This window comes from Peromyscus eremicus, chromosome X, assembly GCF_949786415.1.
Source record: "Peromyscus eremicus chromosome X, PerEre_H2_v1, whole genome shotgun sequence".
NCBI lineage: Eukaryota > Metazoa > Chordata > Mammalia > Rodentia > Cricetidae > Peromyscus > Peromyscus eremicus.
Window position 1 is genome coordinate 23244973 of NC_081439.1, and position 22630 is coordinate 23267602.

The window sequence follows — 22630 nt, forward strand, 5'->3', positions numbered from 1 at the left end:
TGTTCTTGGCGCTCTCTCTCTCTCTCTCTCTCTCTCTCATTTTTTGAGACAGAGTTTCTCTGTGCAGCCCTGGCTGTCCTGGAGCTCACTCTACAGACCAGGCTGGCCTCAAACTCAACAGAGATCCACCTGCCTCTGCCTCCCAAGTCCTGGGACTAAAGATGTGTGCCACCACCACCCTGGCTAGGCTATCTCTCTTAATGAAGTTCCTCTCTAGGTTCTAAAAAAGAAAGTCTCTTTCCAATTAAGATCCCCATCATGCTGCCTCTGATATGATACACTGTCCCCTTTAATGCATCCCACCTCAAAGCCAAACCTGGCCTGTACAAAGTGGGCAGTCATAGATCTCAGCCTGATCTCAGGCTCAGTTCCAGCATCCAGTATCTGTGGAGCCTGGATAAGTCACCCAGGAGCCTTAGATTTATTGAGGGTCCAGTGACAGATATTTCTGATAAGCAAATTAAATGACGTGACCTTTGTGAGAAAAAATGGCAAATTGAGATAAGTCAAGAAAAAGCAACTTATGGACCAGCAAGATGGCTCAGAAGGAAAAAGCAGCTGCCACCAAAGCTGATGACCTGATACTGATCCCCAGGACCCACTGGGGGAAGGACAGAGCTGACTTCCGCAGATTGTCCTCTGATCTAAAATGTAATTTTAATAATTTTTAAGAAAAGGCTGGCCTGACATGATAGTACACACCTTTAATGGCAGCATTCTGGAGGCAGTGACAAGTGGGCTTATATAAGTGGGAAACCATTCTGATCCATGTAGTGAGTTTCAGCCAGTTGGGGCCACGCAGAGAAACCCTGGAGAGAAAGGGGGGCTGCCTTAATTTTAAATCAGAAGCGTCTTGGTCTTTGTCTTCTTTCACAGTGCTTTATCTCTGTTATCTTCCGTCGTGAGTCAGCACACTGTTCTGTGGAAAGGGCCAGAGAGCAAATATGTGAGGCTTTGTGAGCCATACGGTCTCTGTAGCTCATAGGGCCCCTTGTCCTTGGAGCTTAAAGGAACAAGCTACTATATAAGTACATGGGAAGCTGTGCTTCTGTAAGACTTTACAAAATCGACAGTAGGCTAACGTGTTGGTTTGAAGGCCTCTGCTGTACATAAAAGTAACCAGAGACACTGGTTCAAAATCAGTGTCTTGCCTTTAATCCCAGCAGTCAGGAGGAAGAGCCAGGTGGATCTCTGTGAGTTCAAGGCCAGCCTGGTCTACAGAGCGAGATGCAGGACAGGCACCATAACTACACAGAGAAACCCTGTCGGGGGGGGGGGGGGGTGGTGAGAAACAGTGTCTAGCACTAGCTGCCTCCACTCTTATTCCTCTGGTACATCTGAACTACACAGCCATTCTGCCATAATAGGAAACAACACCAAAAATAATACATTTTAGAAACTGCCAGTGGGTCAGCTTATTTGATCCAATAAGTGCCTGGCAAATTTCTAACAGGAATCTTGAAATCATGAAATGCCCACTGAATTTTAATTCATGGATGTGACTGGGTGACAACATGAGGCCAATGCCGTTGAAACAATGATTTATTATGTACACTCACAAGAGAAGAGGATACACTGAGTGACAGTAAGAGCTAGTGGAAAACTAGGCCAAGGTCATCTTTAAGGCTTATGTAGAAGGCAAGTCAAGGGTGAGGGGGCAAGGGAGAGCATTGAAGGTTGGATAATTTGAATAATTTCAAAGGCCTTAGGGCAGTGGTTCTCAATCTGTGAGTCACAACCTTTTTGGGGGTCAAATGACCCTTACAGGGGTCATCTAAGACCATCGGAAAACACAGATGTTTACATTATGATTCATAACAGTAGTAACATTACAGTTATGAAGTAGCGATGAAAATAATTGTATGGTTGGGAGGGTCAGCACAACGTAAGGAACTGTATTAAAGGGTCGCACGCAGCATTAGGGAGGTTGAGAAGCACGGCCTCAGAGGCACAGGGACTATCTATAACTATCTGGTTTTGAGATGATGTAGGCCACAGGAAATACTAGTTGGATGCGTATGTGGGTCAGTCTGCTCTCACTGTTACAAAATACCTGAGCCTTGTAGGAAGGGGTGTGAGTTAGATGTCTTATGACTGCGCACTCCACAGACACTTGTTTTCTGGGCTTTGGCTCTGGCCTGAACGTTAAGAACAACTGGTTATATTTCCTGCTTTGCTTCCTAATGAAGGTCATTGTGCTCTTAACCATGAAGCCATCTTTTGGGTTCCTTCAGTTTTATTTTCTAAGATTACAACAGAATATGTTGAGAATAGCTGTACACATTGTACAGATGTAACTCAAAATAGGTTATCTGGAGAGGTGGCTTAGTGGTTAAGTGCACTTGCTGCTCTTGCAGAGGACCCAGCTTCTGTTCTCACCCACATGGTGGCTCACAACCATCTGTAACATAATATACATATAATTAACCATATAATGCCCTCCTCTTAACTCTATGGGCTCCAAGCACACACATGGTGTACATGCAGACAAAACACTCACATAAAATGTAGAAGTCTAAAAATAGTGAATCTTGTTTAAACTACCCCTATAAGCATGTCAGTTGCCACGATCTATGTGCACCTAAACCCATGACATCACCTCCCAGAGCTCCAAATTAGCTACTTTTGTGATGCTCTTAATGGTTCTGAATGTACTTTTTTTTTTAAAGCAGACTTAAACATCTCAGTTGACTGCAGCTTTGATCATGGGGTCTGTGACTGGAAACAGGACAGAGAAGATGATTTTGACTGGAATCCTGCTGATCGAGACAATGGTATTTAAATTCCACTGCTACATGTTCTAGGAGAGGTAGAGAAGGCTGTTGTTACCTGAGGGTTGTTCCTGTCACTGCTTAGCTCATGGTTGTTTATCATCTTTGGGAACCTTTGGCCTTCTGAGGTGGCCTCGGATGGATGAGTAACTGGTGTAGCATTTATTTCCTCTTCATCCCTCTCTTATGACCCAGGAAATGTGTCCCAGCATCCCTCTTTTATATTTACCCTCTTCCTTCTAAGAGTGGGAGAGGGAGATGGAAAGGAGAGGAAGGTGGGGGTGGGGTAGGGTGGGATGTCTCTGAGAGCTCCCTTTTTCCCAGTTTACCAGCCACAGTCCTCTGTAGTTTTCATTTTGTGTTTTGATAGGAAATAAATCTTTAAAGGTAATAGGACCTCTGTCTACACTGGAATTAAAGTAGAGTCACCTCTCAAAGGATCAAAACCACAATGAGTGTCAAGTTAATGAGCTAAACTCCAAGACTCAGCTTTCCTTTCTGTTGCCTAAGGAATTCTTTCTGACCACCTGGCCTTGGATTGGTCTCAACATTAGCACTGAGCCATGAACTTCCTGCCTTTTGTAGTGTCTGCTTCAGCACTATTGATGGGCCCTGGCTTCCCCTTGGATGAAGTATTTGGCTTGCAGACACAATTTGGAACACAATATGGAATCCTGCTCTCCTAAAAGCTGGCCATAGAACTGGAACAACTGTTATACGGCTCTGGAGTCCAGTTCCTCACTAGTATAATTGTATTTTTGGGGGGATGTACAGGTTCAGCCTTGGGTTAAAAGATCCTTTCTTAGGGCAAATTCCTTCCTGAGATATTCCCTTGCAAGCCTGTACCTGCAGTGAGAAAGCTTTGATATCCTCTACCAAGAATTCCTGTTAGGACTTACAATTGGGGTAGAAGGAATATATCCCACACAACAGTTGTTCTAGTGGGCCTTTCACCAAAGATTCAAGGGCAGTGGACAACTTTAACAGGAGATAATCCATCTTTGGAGAAACTGTCTTGATAACTAACACAAGTTTCTCCTTTCTTCCATCATGGGAATGTAGATAGTGGTGCTACCAGAGCTGTAGCACATGGGGAGTCCCAGATTGACAGCTCACCTAGTCAGCATTGTCTTACATTGACTTTTCCATCAATGAGAAGTCTTCTATTTGCAAATACCCAATTTGCAAATGACCCCCCAGGTTCTCAGCATCTGAGGCACTCACATCATACCTTCTCCCTTCCTACATGTTTATCAGGTCTCAAAATGGTCTTGTCTTCCCCTATAGAGCTAAATATAGATGAGAAACATGGAATGAATTGATAGTATTGGAGGGAGAAACACTCAAGGAAAGCTGAAAGGCTTTAGCAGGGATTGAAAAGGTCCCAGAAGAGAGAGAACAGCTGATAGAGTGACTGCATAAAGTACAAGATGCCTTCATTTGAGAAAAATACACTTCTTAGTATGTCTAAAACATATTGTTTATTTGAAATTCAAACTCCACTGGGCACCCTGGAGTTTAGCTTGATGAAAGCTCAGGCTCAGGTCACTTTCTCCTTTGTAGCCAGTCCTGGACTCCAGCCCAGGGAATGGTGCTGCCTCCATTCTCAGTGCATTTTCCCATCTCAATTTAAAGCTAGGCAATCCCACGTAGACATTCCAGAGGCTAATCTACTCTAGACAGTCTCTCACAGGCATACCCAGAGGCTTGTCTCCTAGGGGATTCTAGATCCTGTCAGAGTTGACAATCAATATTAGCCTTCACAGGTATGATGGCTACAGACTCTGGTGAAGCTGTTGTAGAAATAATGTACCATCCCAGTGAGAAATCACTCCTCACATGTAGAAATTAATAAAGGAAAAGGCTCTTAGCACATGTCTGGCTCTGGCTAATGCCCAAAGAGAAGCTGGCCTTGAATAGAATAGTTTGCTAATTTATATACACCTTAGGCTAGCATTCCACATATGTTGTCATCCTTAAATCTCTTTCAGGTCCCAGCCTCAGGTTACACTGTAAACAATTAAACAGAGACAGAGAGACCGGAGAGTGCAAGTCTGGCCACTTAGGCAGACGGAAGATTTACACAGCAAAGATGTTGTATATTGCCAGAAGTATTTTAGGTATACCAGTGTTGTTCTTTTCCAAATTGTTGTTACCGAGGGTCATTTTGCCCACCTAGCAGAATTATGCTTTTGCTGGGTAAGAGGACCTACCAGTGTCTGGATCCAGTGAAGACTAAGGCAGCATCAGTCAGGGTCCTGCAAGTATCTCCAGGAGTTGTACCAGGAGAATACTGCACGCCATCCCCAATGTCTTCCTCCCAGCTTCTTTGGGAGTTCTTTATTGTCTACTTCTTCAGACCATGTTCTGTAAGAGTTATTTTAGCTGAGTCGGGGGAAATGGCTCAGGGATTAAAAGCAATGGTGTTCTTCCAAAGGACCTGAGTTCCATTCCCAGTGCTTACATGACAGCTCACAACCACCTGTAACTCCAGTTCCATGTAATCCAATGCCCTCTTCTGGCCCCTAAGGTCACCAGGCACGCACATGTACAAATATAGATGTAGACAAAACACCCATACACATAATAATAATTTTTAAAGAGTTTCTTAAATTCACCAAAGCCACAATGAAAAGAATAGAAATGGACAGAAAGTCCACTTCTCCAGGTTACAAGGTACTTAGAAGGTTTGCAAGCATAGAAGAAAATATATTCTAGTCATCCTACATCAGAACTCAAGAATGATATGCTACCACATGGTGGTTTAGCCTGAAGAAGCCATTAGGACAATATAGGTCAAGTACATTTTGCTGAGACATTTCTCTCTGGATCCACCTAAATAGCTGGCCATCATACCTGTGATGGTTAATATTGATTGTCAGCTTGACAGACTCTAACATCACCTAAGAGACAAGCATACCTGTGAGAGACTGTCTAGAGTAGATTAGCCTTGGGAATGTCTACATGGGATTATCTAGCTTTAAACTGAGATGGGAAATCTGCTTAGAATGGAGGCAGCACCATTCCCTGGGCTGGGATTCAGGACTGGATACAAAGGAGAAAGTGAGCTGAGCCTGAGTGATCATCACTGTCTACTTCCTGACAGTGGATCCAATGTGACTGGCTGCTTCAAACTCCTGCTGCCATGACTTCCTCCACCACCGTGGGCCAAAATAAATCCTTCCTTAAGTTGCTTTAGTAGAGTATTTTGTATCAGCAACAACACAGGTCACTAATACAATACCTATCCTCGATTCAGTGGAAAATGTATTTTAAGATTGAAATAATCAAGGTGGAAATGTTCTGGAATTCATTAGCTGCAAATTACCTTCAATGCTAAGTGACCATTCCATTATATTCTTATTTGCTTATGAATGTGGAAAATTCCTTGGCTTTCTGACTCTTAGAGCTCTTCTCTGTATAGGAAAGATTTCAACTCTCCAATCCAGAGTCTCAGTTTTGCAGAACTATTCTATTCTAATGTAAAGGTCTTCAGCATTTCCTACAGGAGACTGTTGTTCACTTTTCTAGCTCATTTATGCATCATAGCCAGACCCTTCCTCACAGCCTTTTGTTCTCTTAAAGCTGTTGGTTATTATATGGCAGTCCCAGCACTGGCAGGGCACAAGAAGGATATTGGCCGATTGAAACTTCTCCTCCCCAACTTGACACCCCAAAGCAACTTCTGTTTGCTCTTTGATTACCGACTGGCTGGAGACAAAGTAGGAAAACTTCGAGTGTTCGTGAAAAATAGCAACAATGCCCTGGCATGGGAAGAGACTAAAAATGAGGATGAGAGATGGAAGACGGGGAAAATCCAGCTGTACCAAGGGATCGATACTACCAAAAGTGTAAGTGGGAAAGGAATTCCATATTTCCATTTTTCTTTTTCCATGATTTAACAAACTGTTTACTGGTGTCCATAGGTGTCAGGAGTACAAAGATAGGCAAGAGTTGCCTAGTCAGCATGACTAATGAGGGTACTCATCCAATTCTTTAGAAATGACCTATTGGTGTGTCTGGCCCCCTCTTACTAAGTTCCATGCAAACTTGTCTATACATTCTTTAATATGTTAAAAACAAATAAACAAGCAGGAAAAAAGTTTCTTGTTCATTCTATGGAACTTAGCTCAATAAGTGGTAGCCAGAGTATGATTATTTAAAGGTTATTTTAACTGAACTGAAGGGGTGGCTGTTGGGAGAATTCCCACTCTCAGGGGAGAGGTGATCTTTTAGAAGGTCTCATAGAACTGATAAAAACTGTTATATTTACAGTTCTGGAGACTGAACTCAGGTCCATATGCTTACAAAGCAAGCACTTTCTTACTGAGCTCTCTCCGAGCTCTCAATAGGCATCAGTCGGCCCATATGATTGTCAGCATGTCTGACCTTAGTCATCTACTCTCCGGCATTTCCAGAGGCTACACTGATGTCAGATAACCCAAGGCCCCCAACATAGATCACATTCTGAGCATAAACCATCTGGCTTGGCTAAAGGTTACAGGTAAACAAATAACCAAGTAGTTTCAAGTCCTTAGAGGCTGACTCTCAGGAAGCAGTCAAGGACAAAATTGTCTTTCAAATGTTCAGGTTTTGGACAACTCAGAGCTGCTGAGTTAATCTTTTACTGTAGAAGTAGGTTTAATAAAGGGAAAGGAAACCGCTCTAAGAGGAAGCTGGTTAATGAATTTGATAAAGAACAAATAGGATAAAAATGATCAAGAGCTTACTGAGTTTGGAGGACCTTGACAAGAGCTGTTTTCTTGAGAGCGAAAGGTCAAAAATCACACAATAGAAGAACAAAGAGGGGCCTGGGGCGTAGAGTGAGTACAGTTGGTAGAGTAGAGTGTACAGTTGGTAGAGTGAGTGCCTAGCATGTGCAAAACCCTCTGTTCAGTCCCCAGCACTGTACAAACCAGGCCTGGTGGGCCATGCCAGTAATTCCAGTACTCAGAGACGGACACAGGAGGAGCAGCAGTTCAAGGTCATCCTTGGCTACTTAATGAACACCCATTCTCACATGCGTGCACACACACACACACACACACACACACACACACACTTAAAAGTAAGCAAAGATATATATAGTTCCCTGCTCAGTTACAGGACAGGACTGTTTCTGTGTGTGTGTCTGTGTGTGTGTGTGTGTGTGTGTGTGTGTGTGTGTGTGTGTGTGTTGGGGGGGTGGGGTTCGAGACAGAACTTCTCTGTGTAACAGCCCTGGATGTCCTAGAACTCTCTCTGTAGACCAAGATGGCCTCAAACTCATGGAGATCTGCCTGCCTCTGCCTCCTGAGTGCTGGGATTAAAGGTGGATGCCACTACCACTGGGCACAGGACTTTTCAGAATCCTCCAGTGTTTGCTGTGACCCTGTCTTTTCTAGACAGAACCCTCACTGTGAGCAGCTGGCATGTGGGGAACGTATTGCTAGATAGTCAAGACAATGCTATGTAGTCAATATGAAAAGCAATTTCTATACAGTAGAGACACAAGTTTAGTCCTTGCTAACAGCTGTTCAATAGTCTGATGACATCATTGTTTTGAAGTAACCTTCTATTCTCTCTCCATTATTAGGTCATTTTTGAAGCAGAACGTGGCAAAGGCAAAACTGGAGAAATTGCAGTGGATGGTGTCTTACTGGTGTCAGGCTTGTGTCCTGAAGGCTTTCTGTCTGTAGAGGGCTGAGTGTCACTGGCCTCCTTCATAGCTTCATTTGTGGCCTTTTATGTCATGTCTCTGGGGTTTCTTTTTCTATCATATCATAGGACTCTTCCATTTATAAATACAAGCTGAAACTGTGTAATGTTCCAACAGAAATATTATCGTAAGATTCCTTTCTTGTATCAAATGTACGAAGACTTGCTTTAATATGTAGCACCACTGTGCCTTCTCACTTATTTCTGAGTTTTCCACATTACGTCACAAAATGTAGACATGCCAACTCATCTCCCCCTACCTTGTATATCTGTTCTTTCTATGTGAGCTGATGGACTCTTCTAAATAACATTTCTAGAATACCAGCAACAGGAAAAACTAGTACAGATAAATGGTTAGCTGTTGAGGCTGGACAGATGACCTAGTGGTTAAGAACACGGGCTGTTCTTACAGAGGATCCAGGATCTATTCCCAGTACCCACATGGCAGCTCACAACCATCTGCAACTCCAGTTCCAGAGATTCCAGTGACCTCTTCTGGCCTCCATGAACACCTGCATGTGGTGGTACACATGCATACACTCTGGCCCATACACATATACATAAAATAATAAAGTAAATCATTTCTTTAAAAATGTTTCATTGTTTAACTTTTAAGGTACTTCTTGGAAACAGTAACATTAAACATATATTTTTTTTTTTGCCTAAGTGGCTCAGCCTGCTCTTTCATAGTCAAATTTGCATATTTAAACTTTTTATAATCATATTCAGTTAACCACTTTAAGTCATAGTAAGATAAAAGGATATGTTAGTGATTCTATGTTTACTTATGTGTATGATTTTGGAAAACATAATTTTTATTCTTTTCCCTGTTGAAATACTTTGTATTCATAAAAACTGGCTAAAAAGGGTTGGGTGACTTGGTGGAATGCTTGCCTGGCATGCACAAAATCCTGGGTCAAATCCTCAGCACCTCATAAATTGGGAGTGGTGGTGCCTGCTTGTAATCCCAGCAGACCAGAAGTTTAAGATCATCCTTGGGTATACAGTATGTTTTTACAAACGTGGGCTACTGCATGAGACCTTGTCCAAAAGAGAAGAGGAGAGAGAGAGAGAGAGAGAGAGAGAGAGAGAGAGAGAGAGAGAGAGAGAGAGAGAGAGAAATCTGTCTTCCAGGAAAGCTGTTCACTCTATACATATCCCTGAAAAGACAGTACAGGCATAAAAAGAACATTGCAATGCTTCTGTGCAAAGAACAGTAAACACCCATACAGATGCACCACCTACCATCAGATTCATAGCTCTCTGCAATCTAGCAGATGAATATTACAGCTAGGAAGGCCGGATAGGAACACTAGCTCCTTACCAGTCCACAGCACTGCAAACAATGCTTTCACCCCTGATACACGGCTCTCTTTCTCTGAGGGAAGACGAGTAGTCCTTCCTGGAACTCACTCTTTCCAGGACTGTTGTTTAAATTCTGTCCTAGTCAGACTGGAAGATAGCATTTAGGTGATTTAACTTCTTCAAAATAAACACACATGGAGTGAAGGCATTTCACAGTTTTCGGGAGAACTGTCAATTCGGGAACATGTTATAATTTGTTCCTCTGCTTCAAAGGGTTTTTTTGTGTGTGTCAAATGGTCTTGCATTTTAGAATACTTAAAGAGATTGAGGAAAATTTACAGGCTGAATTGAATAATGACTACTTAGCATCATTTTGTATAAATGCTTTCAGACTGACGCCGATAATTCTGCCCCAAAACAGAATAGGAGCAAAGATGGTGAATGGCAAGATATGTTTCTGTTTTAAAACCTGACTTTTATTAAACATTCATAAGTTTCTCTCAATTCATTGGTTTTAGATTGGGGAATAGTGCTTATTTGTTTCTTTCCATTCTAGGGATTGTACCTAGGGCCTTGCATCTGCTGGGCAAGCGCTCTACCACTGAGCTACCTCCCAAGCCCCAGTATAAAGGTTTCACGTGAGATTAAGTCCTTTCACAAATCTGGGGCTCTCTCATGCTTAGACTGTATAATATCTAAAAAGTGCCAGCAGACACTTGAGATATGGCTCAACTGGTAGAGTTCTGCTTAGCATATATAAAGTCCTGGGTTCAATCTTCAGCAGTGTATAAAATCAGGCATGGTGGCACACACCTGTAATCCCATACAGGAGAAGTAGAAACAGGAAAATCAGAAGTTGAAGGTCATCCTTGGCTACACAGCATGTTTGAAGCCAGCCTGGGCTACATGAAACCTTTTTTTAAAAAATACAAATAAAGCCAGCCATGGTGGCACATGCCTTTAATACCAGCACAAGGGAGGCAGAGGCAGGCAGATCTCTGTGAATTTAAGGACAGCCTGGTCTACAAAGCAAGTTCCAGGACAGCTATGGCTGTTACACGGAGAAACCTTGTCTCAAAAAAGAACAAATAAGGGCTGGAGAGATGGCTCAGAGGTTAAGAGCACTGGCTGCTCATCCAGAGGTCCTGAGTTCAATTCCCAGCAACCACATGATGGCTCACAACCACCTGTAATAAGATCTGGTGCCCTCTTCTGGGATGCAGGCAGAACACTGTATACGTAATAAATAAATCTTTAAAAAAAAAAAAAGAACAAATAAAAAGTGCCAACATAAGAGTGTATTCAACCACATTTCTCTTTCATTCAGACAGACCATGATCACAAATTCCAAAAAGCTGTGCTCTCTCTCCATCCAAAATATCCTGTGCTGTGTAGATGCAGCTGTATTCTATCTGGTCATGGACTAGTATGTTATCATGGACTTTGGCCTTTTTCAGACCCTGGCCGATTTGTTTTTGCAGATTTATAAATAAGCTATCCCTTTGCAGTGGAAGCTGAGAGTCATACATTGGAGTGGCTGTTTACAACCATTTTGGAATTACGTTCTCAACATCATAATGAGGTTTCATAAAATTCTAGCCTTTACAACTTTTGTCATGGGGGACAGAGTATAGTATGGTGATGAGAATGTGGCCTAGAATGAAGAAGGATTGCCCTGAAGCTGGCTTAAGATAGCAAAGTTACAAGTGAAAAATCAAAGAAAAAAACGCTCTCATGTGTATACCTTTAGCCAATGTGGGAGCATCATATAAGGAAAAGGAGGAAGAGGAGGGGGAGGAGGAAGAGGGAAAAGAAAGAAGAGTCTTTTCTCTCCGAAGATGAGTCTCAGTTATAGTGACACAGCTCTCCCGCTGAGCACAAGACACTTTGCATCCTGCAATGTTTGAAATCTCTCAGAAATCCCGCCGCACCCCCTTGTGGCAGCCTCTGTCTTAGTGCCTGACTACCACCAGGCAGATAGCATCAGACAGGCATCTGCTGCTTTATCTCTCCACATGCCTCCTCTTCCCTGGCCGTTTGTGAACCTTTGCTTCTCTCTGGGTACCAAAACCCTTCTAACCCAGTCATGCTTGAGACCTTAAAGCACCCAGTCTTACAGACCTCTCATTCTCTCTCAATTTACCCTTACTAACGCTTACTTGTTCTGTGTCTCATTTGACTGGTCTCTGACAAGTGAAGGGAGAGGATTCTTACGGCACAAGCACAGGGAACACACGGCGCTTCAAGTGTAACTTTCTTGAGTAATATTTTATACAAGTAGCAGCCAACGCCTTCATCCAAAGGGAAATTTCAGCACTGTGGTAATGTCAATATCTTCCTGTCCTGGGATCCCAGAGCCACACCAAAAAGGCCGTGTCAGTGTGGGCTGGTAGCAAGCAGCAGAATCAGACCCCAAGGAACTTACAGCAAGGACAGTAGTGTGTGGATCGACAGGAGCCCTGGCAGCGAGTTGTAGTGCAAGAAGCAGGACAAGGAGCCATTGTAGGAATGACCTGCTAATGATGGCATCTTTGCCTCACAGAAATGTAGCTTCCACAGTACTCTGCTCAAAAGTCAAAATCCTCAAAAGGGGATGGGGATGGCTGGCGCTCAGTCACAGACTCCTTACCTAGCATGCAAGAAGCTCTTTGTTCAAATCTGTGTACCAAATCAACTGGACATGGCGGTGCATGCCTGTAATCACAGCACTTGGGTGGTAGAAAAAAAGAGAATAAAAAATTCAAGGTTATTCTTGGCTATATATGGAGTTCAAGGCCAGCCTGGGCTATATGAGATCCTGTTTCAAAAAGGAAAAAAAAAGTCACAGAAGGGGCTGAAGTCAGGGAGCTACCCCTGTCTAGGGTAAACAAGCACCTGATTAGCCATTTACAAAGTGAACAAACTAGCTCTGTCCCATCAAAGTCCACCACCTAGATCCCATCATGCAGAAGCTGGAATTGAGAGCTTATCCATTCCAGCCACAATATCAGGCTAAGGGATTGCCTCAAAACAAAGGAGATGACGCCGTCCATTCTTTTCAGTAACCAGAAACCAGATGGCCTTTGAGTCCACTTTCAAAAGAAAAGCGACTACCATAAATACTATCACAGAAGCCAAACAGTGCAGTTACTATACATTAGTTTACTGTGGGGGGAAGTGAGGGTGAGGGGAGAAGTGCTTCTCTCTCATACACCACAAATCTGAACAGTACATTTCTGGCCAAATGTGTCTCCACAAAAGACTGCTGAGAACCCAGCCAGTGTTTATAATGTTGCTTTCTGATGAAGGGACTGCCTGGCTCCAGGCATGCAGAGAGGGCTGTGGGTGAAACATATACTTATCAGTCTGGGAGAAAGTCCCATGAAGCTCCAAGGCTTAAAAAAAAAAAGGAAGATAGGGAAACAGATAAGAAAGCACAGGCCCATGCCCTGTGGGGTCAACACTCATGACTCTGCTGTTTGAATGAACTGTTACAAAACAACCTCCCTATAAAAGGAGAACCCAAGGACCAAAGTGAACTGAGCCATTTTGTGAAGCAGAGCACACGTCCGTCTGGGATCAGGATCTCTGGCCGCCCACTGCCGTCTGGAGTCCTGGAAGCCAGCCACACTGACTGAATCAAATCCCAGATGCGGGGCCTCAGCTCGGATTTCTAAGCCAACGGGACAGTGACCGACAAGAGAAGGTATTTAAGTGAAATAGTGTTCCCATTGTCTCTTTTCTTCTTGTACCTTTTCCTTCATCTTTCTGATGAAATGGAATTTTGATTTATGTTCTGGACAATTTCGGGGGCTTTGAATATGTCTAGCAACAAAATCTTTTTTAAAAATGTGCTCTTGAATTTTCATCTTTTGATTGTGATTGAAGCCAGACCTATGGATCCTTCGTCATCCCTTTGCTTATTCAGTTGCCATCAATCTATGGTAGCTTAAGTCTAAGGCCATTTTCCCAAAGAAGGTCACATGAATGGATTGCGGGGTTAGAAAGTAGACACAGCTAGCTATCTTTGTGGGGCGGCACATCCATTCAAGCACATACACTGATCCTGAAGAGAACGAAAGAGAAAGAGGGGACGGCCTGGGTGAAAATGAAGGCAGAGGGAAGGTCAGCTCTTTAAACAAAATGAGTGATTTAAGTACTAATGTTAGATAAGATTAGAAATGCTTTTAAAATGTACTTGTATTAGTGTGTATGTGTGGAGTGGTGGTACACATCTGTAATTCCAGCACTCAGGAGATAGAGGAAGAAGGTTTAAAAAAAAAATTCCAGGCCACCCTTGGCTACATATGAAGTTCAAGGCCAGCCTGGGTTACATAAGATCCTATTTCAAAAAAAGAAAAGTCGGAAAGGGGGCTGAGGTCAGGGAGCTGTTTATCTAGGTAAACAGGTACCCTGACTTGCCATTTACTTGGTAAACTTAAAGCTGGGCCTATCCCATCAAAGTCCACGACATAGATCCCATCATGTAAAAGCTGGACTTGAGGGCTTATCCATCCCAGGCAATATACGAGCCCAAATAATTGACTCATTTCACAACAAACATGGCAACTGTGTGGAGGTCAGAGAACAACTTTGTGGAGCAGGTTCTCTCCCTCTACCTTTATGTCAGCTCCAGGGATCAAACTCAGATTGCCGGACTTGGCAGCAAGCGCCTTTACACACTGAGCCATCTCTCCAGCCCAAGGCTGGACATTCTAAAACTAAAACTATGTCTTTTTTCTCTTATTTATGTATTAAATTTTGTGATTGACTGGGGATTGGTTAGGGTCTCATGCATGCCACCGAATTATATATATATATATATATATATATATATATATATATATATATATATATATATATTCCTCTTTTAACCTTTTTAAAAATTTGGCATAGGGTCTCACTATGTTACCTAGGCTTGAACTTGGCTCTGTCCTCTTCCTGGATAGCTCCCTTCTGGGTTTCTCACTGTAAATTGTCCTGTGATATAATGTGAAAGCCACACATAACCCTAACACCATGGCAGCTTAGGTCAAGTTTGTTAGGAAACTTACAGTCAGGGAAGCAGCAACACACCCCTAATTTCTAATCCTTCACCATTAGCCCATAGAGCAGCATGCTGGGATCCAGCTTTGCCAGAGTCATCTCACTTTCCCCAGCTCAGGACATCTCCCATCTACCTCTCTGTTCTACTTTGCATGTGTGTATTTGTAGAAGTCAAGCTGGGAAAAGGTCTTCTGGAGTAGAAGAGCCTCCAGAGGTCAAGTAGGGGAGGTGACACACCAAGGGTGCTTTTAGTGAATTATTTCCTGGAGCCAACTCAGGCCTGTTAAACCGGCTTCCTGATGCAATCCCAAAGGGGATTGATGGGGGAATGAGCCTTTGGGGATCTCTAGGTTTATCTTACTTCAGTATCAAGAAACAGACTGTTTACAGAAGAATGTGCACCGTGTTCTGTGTTCTAAGGGGTCTATGCATTTGGTTTCGGCTCTTAATGTTTGACATCAGTGGTTTTCTTTTTAAACGTTATGTCTGAGTGTTTTGCCTGCTTGTATATATGCATGCCATGCACATACCTGGGGCCCACAGTGTCAGAGCCTCTGGAACTTGAGTTAAGGATGGTTGCAAGCTACCATGTAAGTGCTGGGATATAAATCCAGGTCCTCTGCAAGAGCAGCAAGTACTCTTAACTATTGAGCTCTAGGCCCCCACATCAGTGGTTCTTGAAAGACTTTGGGGTGAAGTTAAGGAGAGTATCACAACAAATGAAGGTAGTGGTATTCAATCTTGAATGTCCACTAGGACACCCAAGAAGTATTAAAATATAGTAATGACTAGGCTCTGACCCAAAAGATTCTAATTTCATTGGCTTGAGGTTCACCCTGACCTCTGGGAGCTCTAAACATTTACCAGTTACTTTTCTGTTGCTGTAATCAACTACCATGACCAAAATCATCTTATGGAAGCTTTGTTTGGGCTTCTGACTGCAGAAGGGTAGATGCCCCTAGTGACATAGAAGGCATGGCACCAGGGACAGCAAGCAGAGAGGTCACATCTAAAGCACACATGGGAAGCAGAGAGTGCCAACCGGAAGTAGAATGAGTCTATAAGCTCTCCAAACCCTTCCCCAGTGACACACTTCCTCTAGCAAGGCTCACATTCTGAAAGTTCCAACCTTCCCAAACAGCATCCACCAACTGGGGACCAAGTACTGAAATAGAAAAGCCTACAGGGGTCATTTCTCATGGAAATCACACCAGGTGTGGCTGAGGATCACTTGCCTAAATAGATCATCCTAGAAATCTCTAAAATCAAAAGAATTGATAACCTAAATTTTGGTGAGGATATAAAGCTATGAGAACTCCCACATCTTGCTGATGGGAGTGTCAATTGCAACAATCACTTTGGAAAAATATTTGGCACTGTTAACTAAAATAAATGCCTACCCTACTTCCCAACAATTCCACTCCTGGGTATACTCAAGAGCAGGGCATACGTCCACCAAAAGATGTGGATGAACATGTCCACCACAGCTTATTTCATGAGTGTCCAAAACCAAAAACAAGGCCAGGAGTGGTGTCCCATGCCTTTAATCCCAGCACTTGGGAGGCAGAGGTGGATGGATCTCTGTGAGTTCAAGGCCAGCCGGTGCTGTATAGTGAGTGCTAGGACAGCCAGGACTATGTAGAGAGACCCTGCCTCAAAAACAAAACAAAAACAAAATCAACTCAAATGACCACCAACATCAAAATGCATACATTATATTAGCTGTATATAAGCCAATATCACACAGAATGAAAAGCTACCACAGAGGCAAATTCCATAGGCATAAAATTGAGTGAGCCAAATTTATATAAACTAGCACTATGAATCTGTGGGGTGTGTATGTGTGTGTGTGTGTGTGTGTGTGTGTGAGAGAGAGAGAGAGAGAGAGAGAGAGAGAGAGAGAGAGAGAGAGAGAGAGGGGAGAGAGGGAGAGAGGGAGAGAGGGAGGGGGAGAGGGGGAGAGGGGGAGAGGGGGAGAGGGGGAGAGGGGGAGAGAGGGAGAGAGAGAGGGAGAGAGAGAGGGAGAGAGAGAGGGAGAGAGAGGGAGGGAGGGAGGGAGGGGGGGGGAGAGAGAGAGAGAGAGAGAGAGAGAGAGAGAGAGAGAGAGAGAGAGAGAGAGAGAGAGAGAGAGGAGGTCAGAAAAATGAGTCAGACTCCCTGTAACTGGAGTGGAGACAGCTGTGAACTACCATGTGGGTGCTGGGAACTGAATATGGGAGAACAAGTGCTCTTCATCACTGCGCTATCTGTCCAGCCCTCCCATCCTCCTTTTGGAGACAGAGTCTCTCACTAAACCAGGAGCTCACAGACTTAGCAAGGCCCTGCCTCCAGCATCGAGGTTACAGATGTCTAGCACTATGCCTAGCCTTTACATAGGTGCTGAGGACCGGAAGTAAGATCTTCACACTTGTACAAGAAGTACTTTACCCACTCACCTTCCCAGCCCAGTAAGCCTGCTTTTGACAAGCTGGAGAAAGATAAAAGTCATCTGTGGAGATGGTGGTCAGATAGCGCTCGCCCTGTGGTGGTGGTGGGAGGGGCAAACAGGAAGCACCTGAGAGCAAATCTTCTTCACTCAGAAGATGTAAGTTTACCAAGATACAACTTTCAGATGTAGCCACTTTACTGTGTTTATTTCTCAACGAAAGAAAACTGAGATCGCAACTCTAAGATAACTGAAGGTAAAGGGCTATCTCAAACTAAGACTGCTGGTGCATGCCTAAAACCACAGCACTCAGGAGCTTGAGACAAGAATCACTGTGAGCCCAAGGCCAGCCTGGGTTACAGAGTGAGACCTTGTCTCCAAAATAAAGGGCTCTCAACAATGAAGTAAGCACTTAACACAGTTCTTAAAAGTGAAAAGTCTTAGCCCCGCAACAGTGGTGAATGCCTTTAATCCCAGCACTCAGGAGGCAGAGGCATGTGGATCTTTGTGAGTTCGAGGCCAGCCTAGTCTAGATTTCTGGCTACATTAAAAAATATGTGATATATATATATATAAGTTTAAAAATCACATTAATTTATTATTGTGGGGGGGGTCACATGCCATGGTATGTGTATGTGGAGATCAGAGGACAACTTGTAAGAGTCAGTTCTTTCTTTCTACCATGTGAGTTCCAGGGATCACACTTAGGTTGTCAGGCTTGGTGGCAAGCACCTTTACTACTGCCACCACTACCGCCGTGTGTGTGTGTGTGTGTGTGTGTGTGTGTGTGTGTGTGTGTGTGTGTGTAGCATAGGTTAAAGACTTTTCGCCTTTTTTGTTTTGTTTCGTTTTTTGAGACATAGTTTCTCTGTGCAGCCCTGGCTGTCCTCGAACTCACTCTGTAGACCAGGTTGTCCTCAAACTCACAGATCTGCCTGCCTCTGCCTTTAATCAGTGCCTGGCCCACCAGCCAGCCACTGTCTGATCTGTGCAGAAAGTAACTTTTCCTAGAATAGTCACTGCTTCTGTGTCCTTTGACCTGTGTATATCTGAGGTATCTGTTGCAGAAGTTAACCACGGAGTTTGTGTTTCTACTCTCTTTGCCTTTTTATAATGTTTCCTGCCATTTTTTAACTCTTGAGATTTGAAGGGAACAGCTCTTAAAAAAAAAAATCCCATCTGTTATGGTCTCTGACCTTTACGAACATTCCCAGCTAAGCTCAAAGTCTGGTCCTGGTGTTTAATCAGGAAATGAATGTCAGTCAGCACCTTAGAACCCCCAAAAGACGCAGTTGCTCTGACTTCATTCCATGGACAACATCTGCAGCCTTTCCCTGAGCAATGTGTAACACTAACCTCTGGAGGGGCCCTAGGAAGGATTTTGCCTCTGTTCCTTGGGAATTTACAGGAAGGGGCTGTCTATGAGAGCTCAGGAAATCAATGTTGCCACTCATAACTAGAACTGAAAAGGAGTTTCCACTGCACGAAATGAAATTCATCCAAGAGAATCTCAGAGTATCGAAACAGCTGAAAGATGATTCTTAAAACAAAGACCCAGGGCTGGAGAGATGGCTCACTGCTTAAGAGCATTTGCTGCTCTTGCAGAGGACCCAGGTTCAATTCCCAGCCATCTGTAACTCCAGTTCAGGGGATCTAGTTGATGCCCTCTGTGAGCACCAGGTACTCAGGTGATATGCAGATACACAATCAGGCAAAACACTGATACACATAAAATTAAAAATAAATAAACCTTCAAATAAAAACCCAAAGACCCACCCCATGCCTTTAATCCCAGCACTCCGGAGGCAGAGGTAGGTAGAGCTCTACGAGTTCGAGGCCAGCCTGGTCTACAGAGCAAGTTCTAGGACAGTCAGGGCTACACAGAGAAACCATGTCTCACAAACAAACAAACACAAATGCCGAAGACCCAAACCTATGGATCAAAGAACTGAGTACTTTGATTGACAGTCTACTTAAAATTGCCCCAAACAATGAACTCCTCAGCAGCTTTCTTTTTGTTTATTCCCAGGCTCTGTTATAGAGTCATTCCAGATGAGCTGAGCCAAGACTGTTCAACAGAATGTTCTGCAGTAATGGACCCATTGTCTACTTGTGCCATGTAACACAGTACCCATTAACCACAGTGGCTGAGAACTTGGCACTGAGGCAGCGTAACTGAGGAATTGACTTTTAGGTTTTATCTAAACATAAATAGCCAAAGGTGGCCATCGTAGTGGCATGGCAGGTCTATATGGCAATTATAGCCTGCAGCCTAGGTGATGTATTGTGTTTTAGTTTGGGGGTTTGCTTTCCTTCACACCAGAGGAGAGTCTGGGTTATATCTGGCTCTTTTTTTTTTCACAATTTTGAGTAATGTCTTTTTTCCTCCTCAGTACAGCAGGGCCATAAGAAGCTGGTTATAATGTCCCTGAAGGCTCCACCAGCAATTTTTGAAATAACTTTTAATTTTTAGATTAACTCTTCAGGGAAGTTTTTAATAGTTTTGGTAGAACTGTTTGGTTTGGGGTTGTAATGCTCCACTGGGGATTGAACTTAGGGCCTCTGACATGCTAGCACAACCACTCTAGAGCTCAGCAGCACCTTCATTCCAGTACAATTATTTGCTTTTATAGATTTTTGCTTATTTATTGTGTGTATATGAGTGTTTTGCCTGCATGCATGTATGTATGTATGTGTGTATGTGCACCATGTGTGTGCCTGGTGACAACAGAGGCTAGAAGGGGACATCAATCCCCTAGAAGTGGAGCATCACACCATTGTGTGAGCCACCACATGAGTACTGAGAGTCAAGCCCAAACCCTCGGCAAGAGCAGCAAGTGCTCTTAACCACTGAGCCATCTCTCCAACTTCATGGTAGAATTGTTCCAAAAAATAGCGATTTCAAGAATTGAGCACTACAAATCCCATCACAAAGGAAGTATGTATTCTTCTGGGTTACCTCGTAAGGGCAATGGTGTTGCAGAACCCTTCATTTATGCCCCGAGCTCCCAGTGGTTCTGATTGAACTCAAGGCCTTGTACACCGTAAGGGAGCACTTTCCACCGAGCTAAGTGCTGCTTATTTTTACTTGTATGTTTCCAAATGTGGGCCAGAGTACTCAGAAAATGAAGCAAAAAGTAACAATGGGAAAGAAGAAAAATGCAGTTAAGGCCTTTTAAACTAAATAGGAGGCTACAGCCTTGAGGCTGTCACTGGCCTTTGAGTTCCTGCACAAAGAACTGCAGCCTACTCCACTATGTAAAGAAACTGCAAGAGTAACTGGCAAGTATAATAGCCAAGCCTCAGCCAATCACAGTGTTCCAAGTGAACGGACAATGTACACGAAGTCCCATTTGGAGCGGCATCCAGCCAACCCATTTCTACACATTTGTGATTCCTTTCCATGCTATCCATATTGCCCCGAGAATGCGCTGTATTTATTTTTTGTCCAGTTCTGGGCACTGCCTAATTCATGAATAAGTCTTTGCTCAAATAAAATAAATTCTACTAAAATTAAGATATCCAAAATTATTCTTTTTTTCCTTTTTTTTTTCTTTTTTTGTTTTTTTGTTTTTTGAGACAGGGTTTCTCTGTCCTGGATCTCGCTCTGTAGAGCAGGCTGGCCTCGATCTCACAGAGATCCACCTGGCTCTGCCTCCTGAGTGCTGGGATTAAAGGCGTGCGCCACCACTGCCTAGCAAATTATTCTTTTTTTAACAAGCAAAAGAGTGACAAAGATTCTTTGTAAGCCAATCTCAAGTCAGGCTCCTAAAACTTCTCCTAGGCCTTCTGCGTGCACTTCTTCGTAAGTCAGCTTTAGCAGAGTCCTGCTACTTGAATTGACCCACAGCTGCTCACCCTCGATATCCAATCACCCTCGATATCCAATCACCCTCAGCATTGGCTCCAGTCCCTCATTCTGCACTAACCACCTCTGCCTACAACCCCATACTGTCAGCCCTTCGGCAAAACTCCTATTGGGTCCCATCCTGGTTTGCTTTCTGCTGCTGTCATGAACAATGCCTGAAGGGACTCTGGCCAGCTTGAGCGTGTTGAGCATGGCTCTGGCAAGCCTTGCCCTTCTCCCCGATTCTGCTGCCTTGCTAAAAACCACTTGATTACATTCCTAAAGCTGGCCTCCAAGGTCTATTCCCTTATTCAACTACTACCTCCTCCTGAGGTTGACCACCAGGGTCCAGCTATCTAAGTATTAAAGTCCAGCAATCAAAAGCCCCCTTTGGCTCACCTAACTACCACGCCCAATTAAAATTAAACATCTCATCCTAACATGAGGGTGGGGGTGGGGGTTCCCCCTTTATCTTTATAAACTGCCATGTCTCCTCTCTATCCAGAGGCAGTCCTTTGTCCTCCAGGACAAACAGCCCTGCCCTCTTTCCCTTGTTCCCTTCCCCTTCTCGCTCATCCTTATCTCTTGTCTTTGTCCCTTATCCCTGCCCTCTGTCCCTCCGGGGCAAATATATCTTCTTTGTGCTGAGAACTCCTGGGGATCCTGATCCACACACTGATACTTTTCCTTTCAGTGGCCAAATGCAACTTGGAGCGGAAAGGATTATTTCATATTACAGGTTACAGTCCATGGCTGAAGGAAGTCAGGGCAGGAACTGGAAGCAGAAACTGTGGGGAAATGCTACTTACTGGTTTGCCCCCAGGGACACCTCAGCTACTGTTCACATACAGCCCAGGTCCAAGGATAATACTACCTTCCCACAATGGGCTGAGCCCTCCTACATCAATTAGAAATCAAGAAAATGCCCCCCACGTGGGTCCACAGGCCAATCTGACAGTTCTTCAATTGAAGTTCTCTTTTCCAGATGTGTCAAAACAACAGTCAAGACCTTGATGTTTTGTGGGCCATACATAATTTCAGAGAACTTCAACATCAAATGGGGCTATTTTCTGAGAGTGCTGGACCATAGCAAAAAACAAGACTCCTAGACTGGGCATAGTGATATACCCCCATAGTCTCAGCACTTGGAGAGCAAGAGGAGGATCCTGAGTTTGAGGACAGCCCAGGCTGCATATTGAGTTCTAGGCCAGCCTAGACTACAGAGTGAGATTCTGTATTAAACCAAACCAAACCAAAACCAAGATTCCTTTGTGATCATGCCCTGATATTAATGTAGTCCAAACCATAAAAATAATCAGGCATCCCCTATCCTTCCTGATCAGCGTGAGTCCCTTGTCCTCTCTCTACTGAGGTAAAATCTATTACATTCATCACAGAACCACCCTGCTTTCTGATTGTATCCAGTGCACAGAATTGGAAGAGTTTGCTTCCTTAAATCTTTCCCCCAAATTATTTTTGGAACTGGAGGTTGACAAAGGAGACTGCCACATTCTCTAGTTCAGTCACCACTGATGTTTTGTTTGGTTTGGTTTGGTTTTG

General features: G+C 43.7%; 1 protein-coding gene across 2 annotated transcripts in view; it reads left to right on the plus strand.

Annotated features, from left to right (window-relative positions):
- Egfl6 (EGF like domain multiple 6) overlaps positions 1-9094 on the plus strand; it is a 66980-nt gene extending 57886 nt beyond the window's left edge. Inside the window, exons 10-12 of one of the 2 annotated variants that reach the window (XM_059250715.1) lie at positions 2673-2774; positions 6357-6622; positions 8347-9094. In XM_059250715.1, the coding sequence (XP_059106698.1) occupies positions 2673-2774; positions 6357-6622; positions 8347-8457 (479 nt within the window). In that variant the 3' untranslated portion in view covers positions 8458-9094. Of the gene's footprint in view, positions 1-2669; positions 2775-6356; positions 6623-8346 lie in introns of both variants that reach the window. The other variant, XM_059250714.1, reaches the window with a different exon arrangement.
- Positions 9095-22630: the final 13536 nt, after the last annotated feature.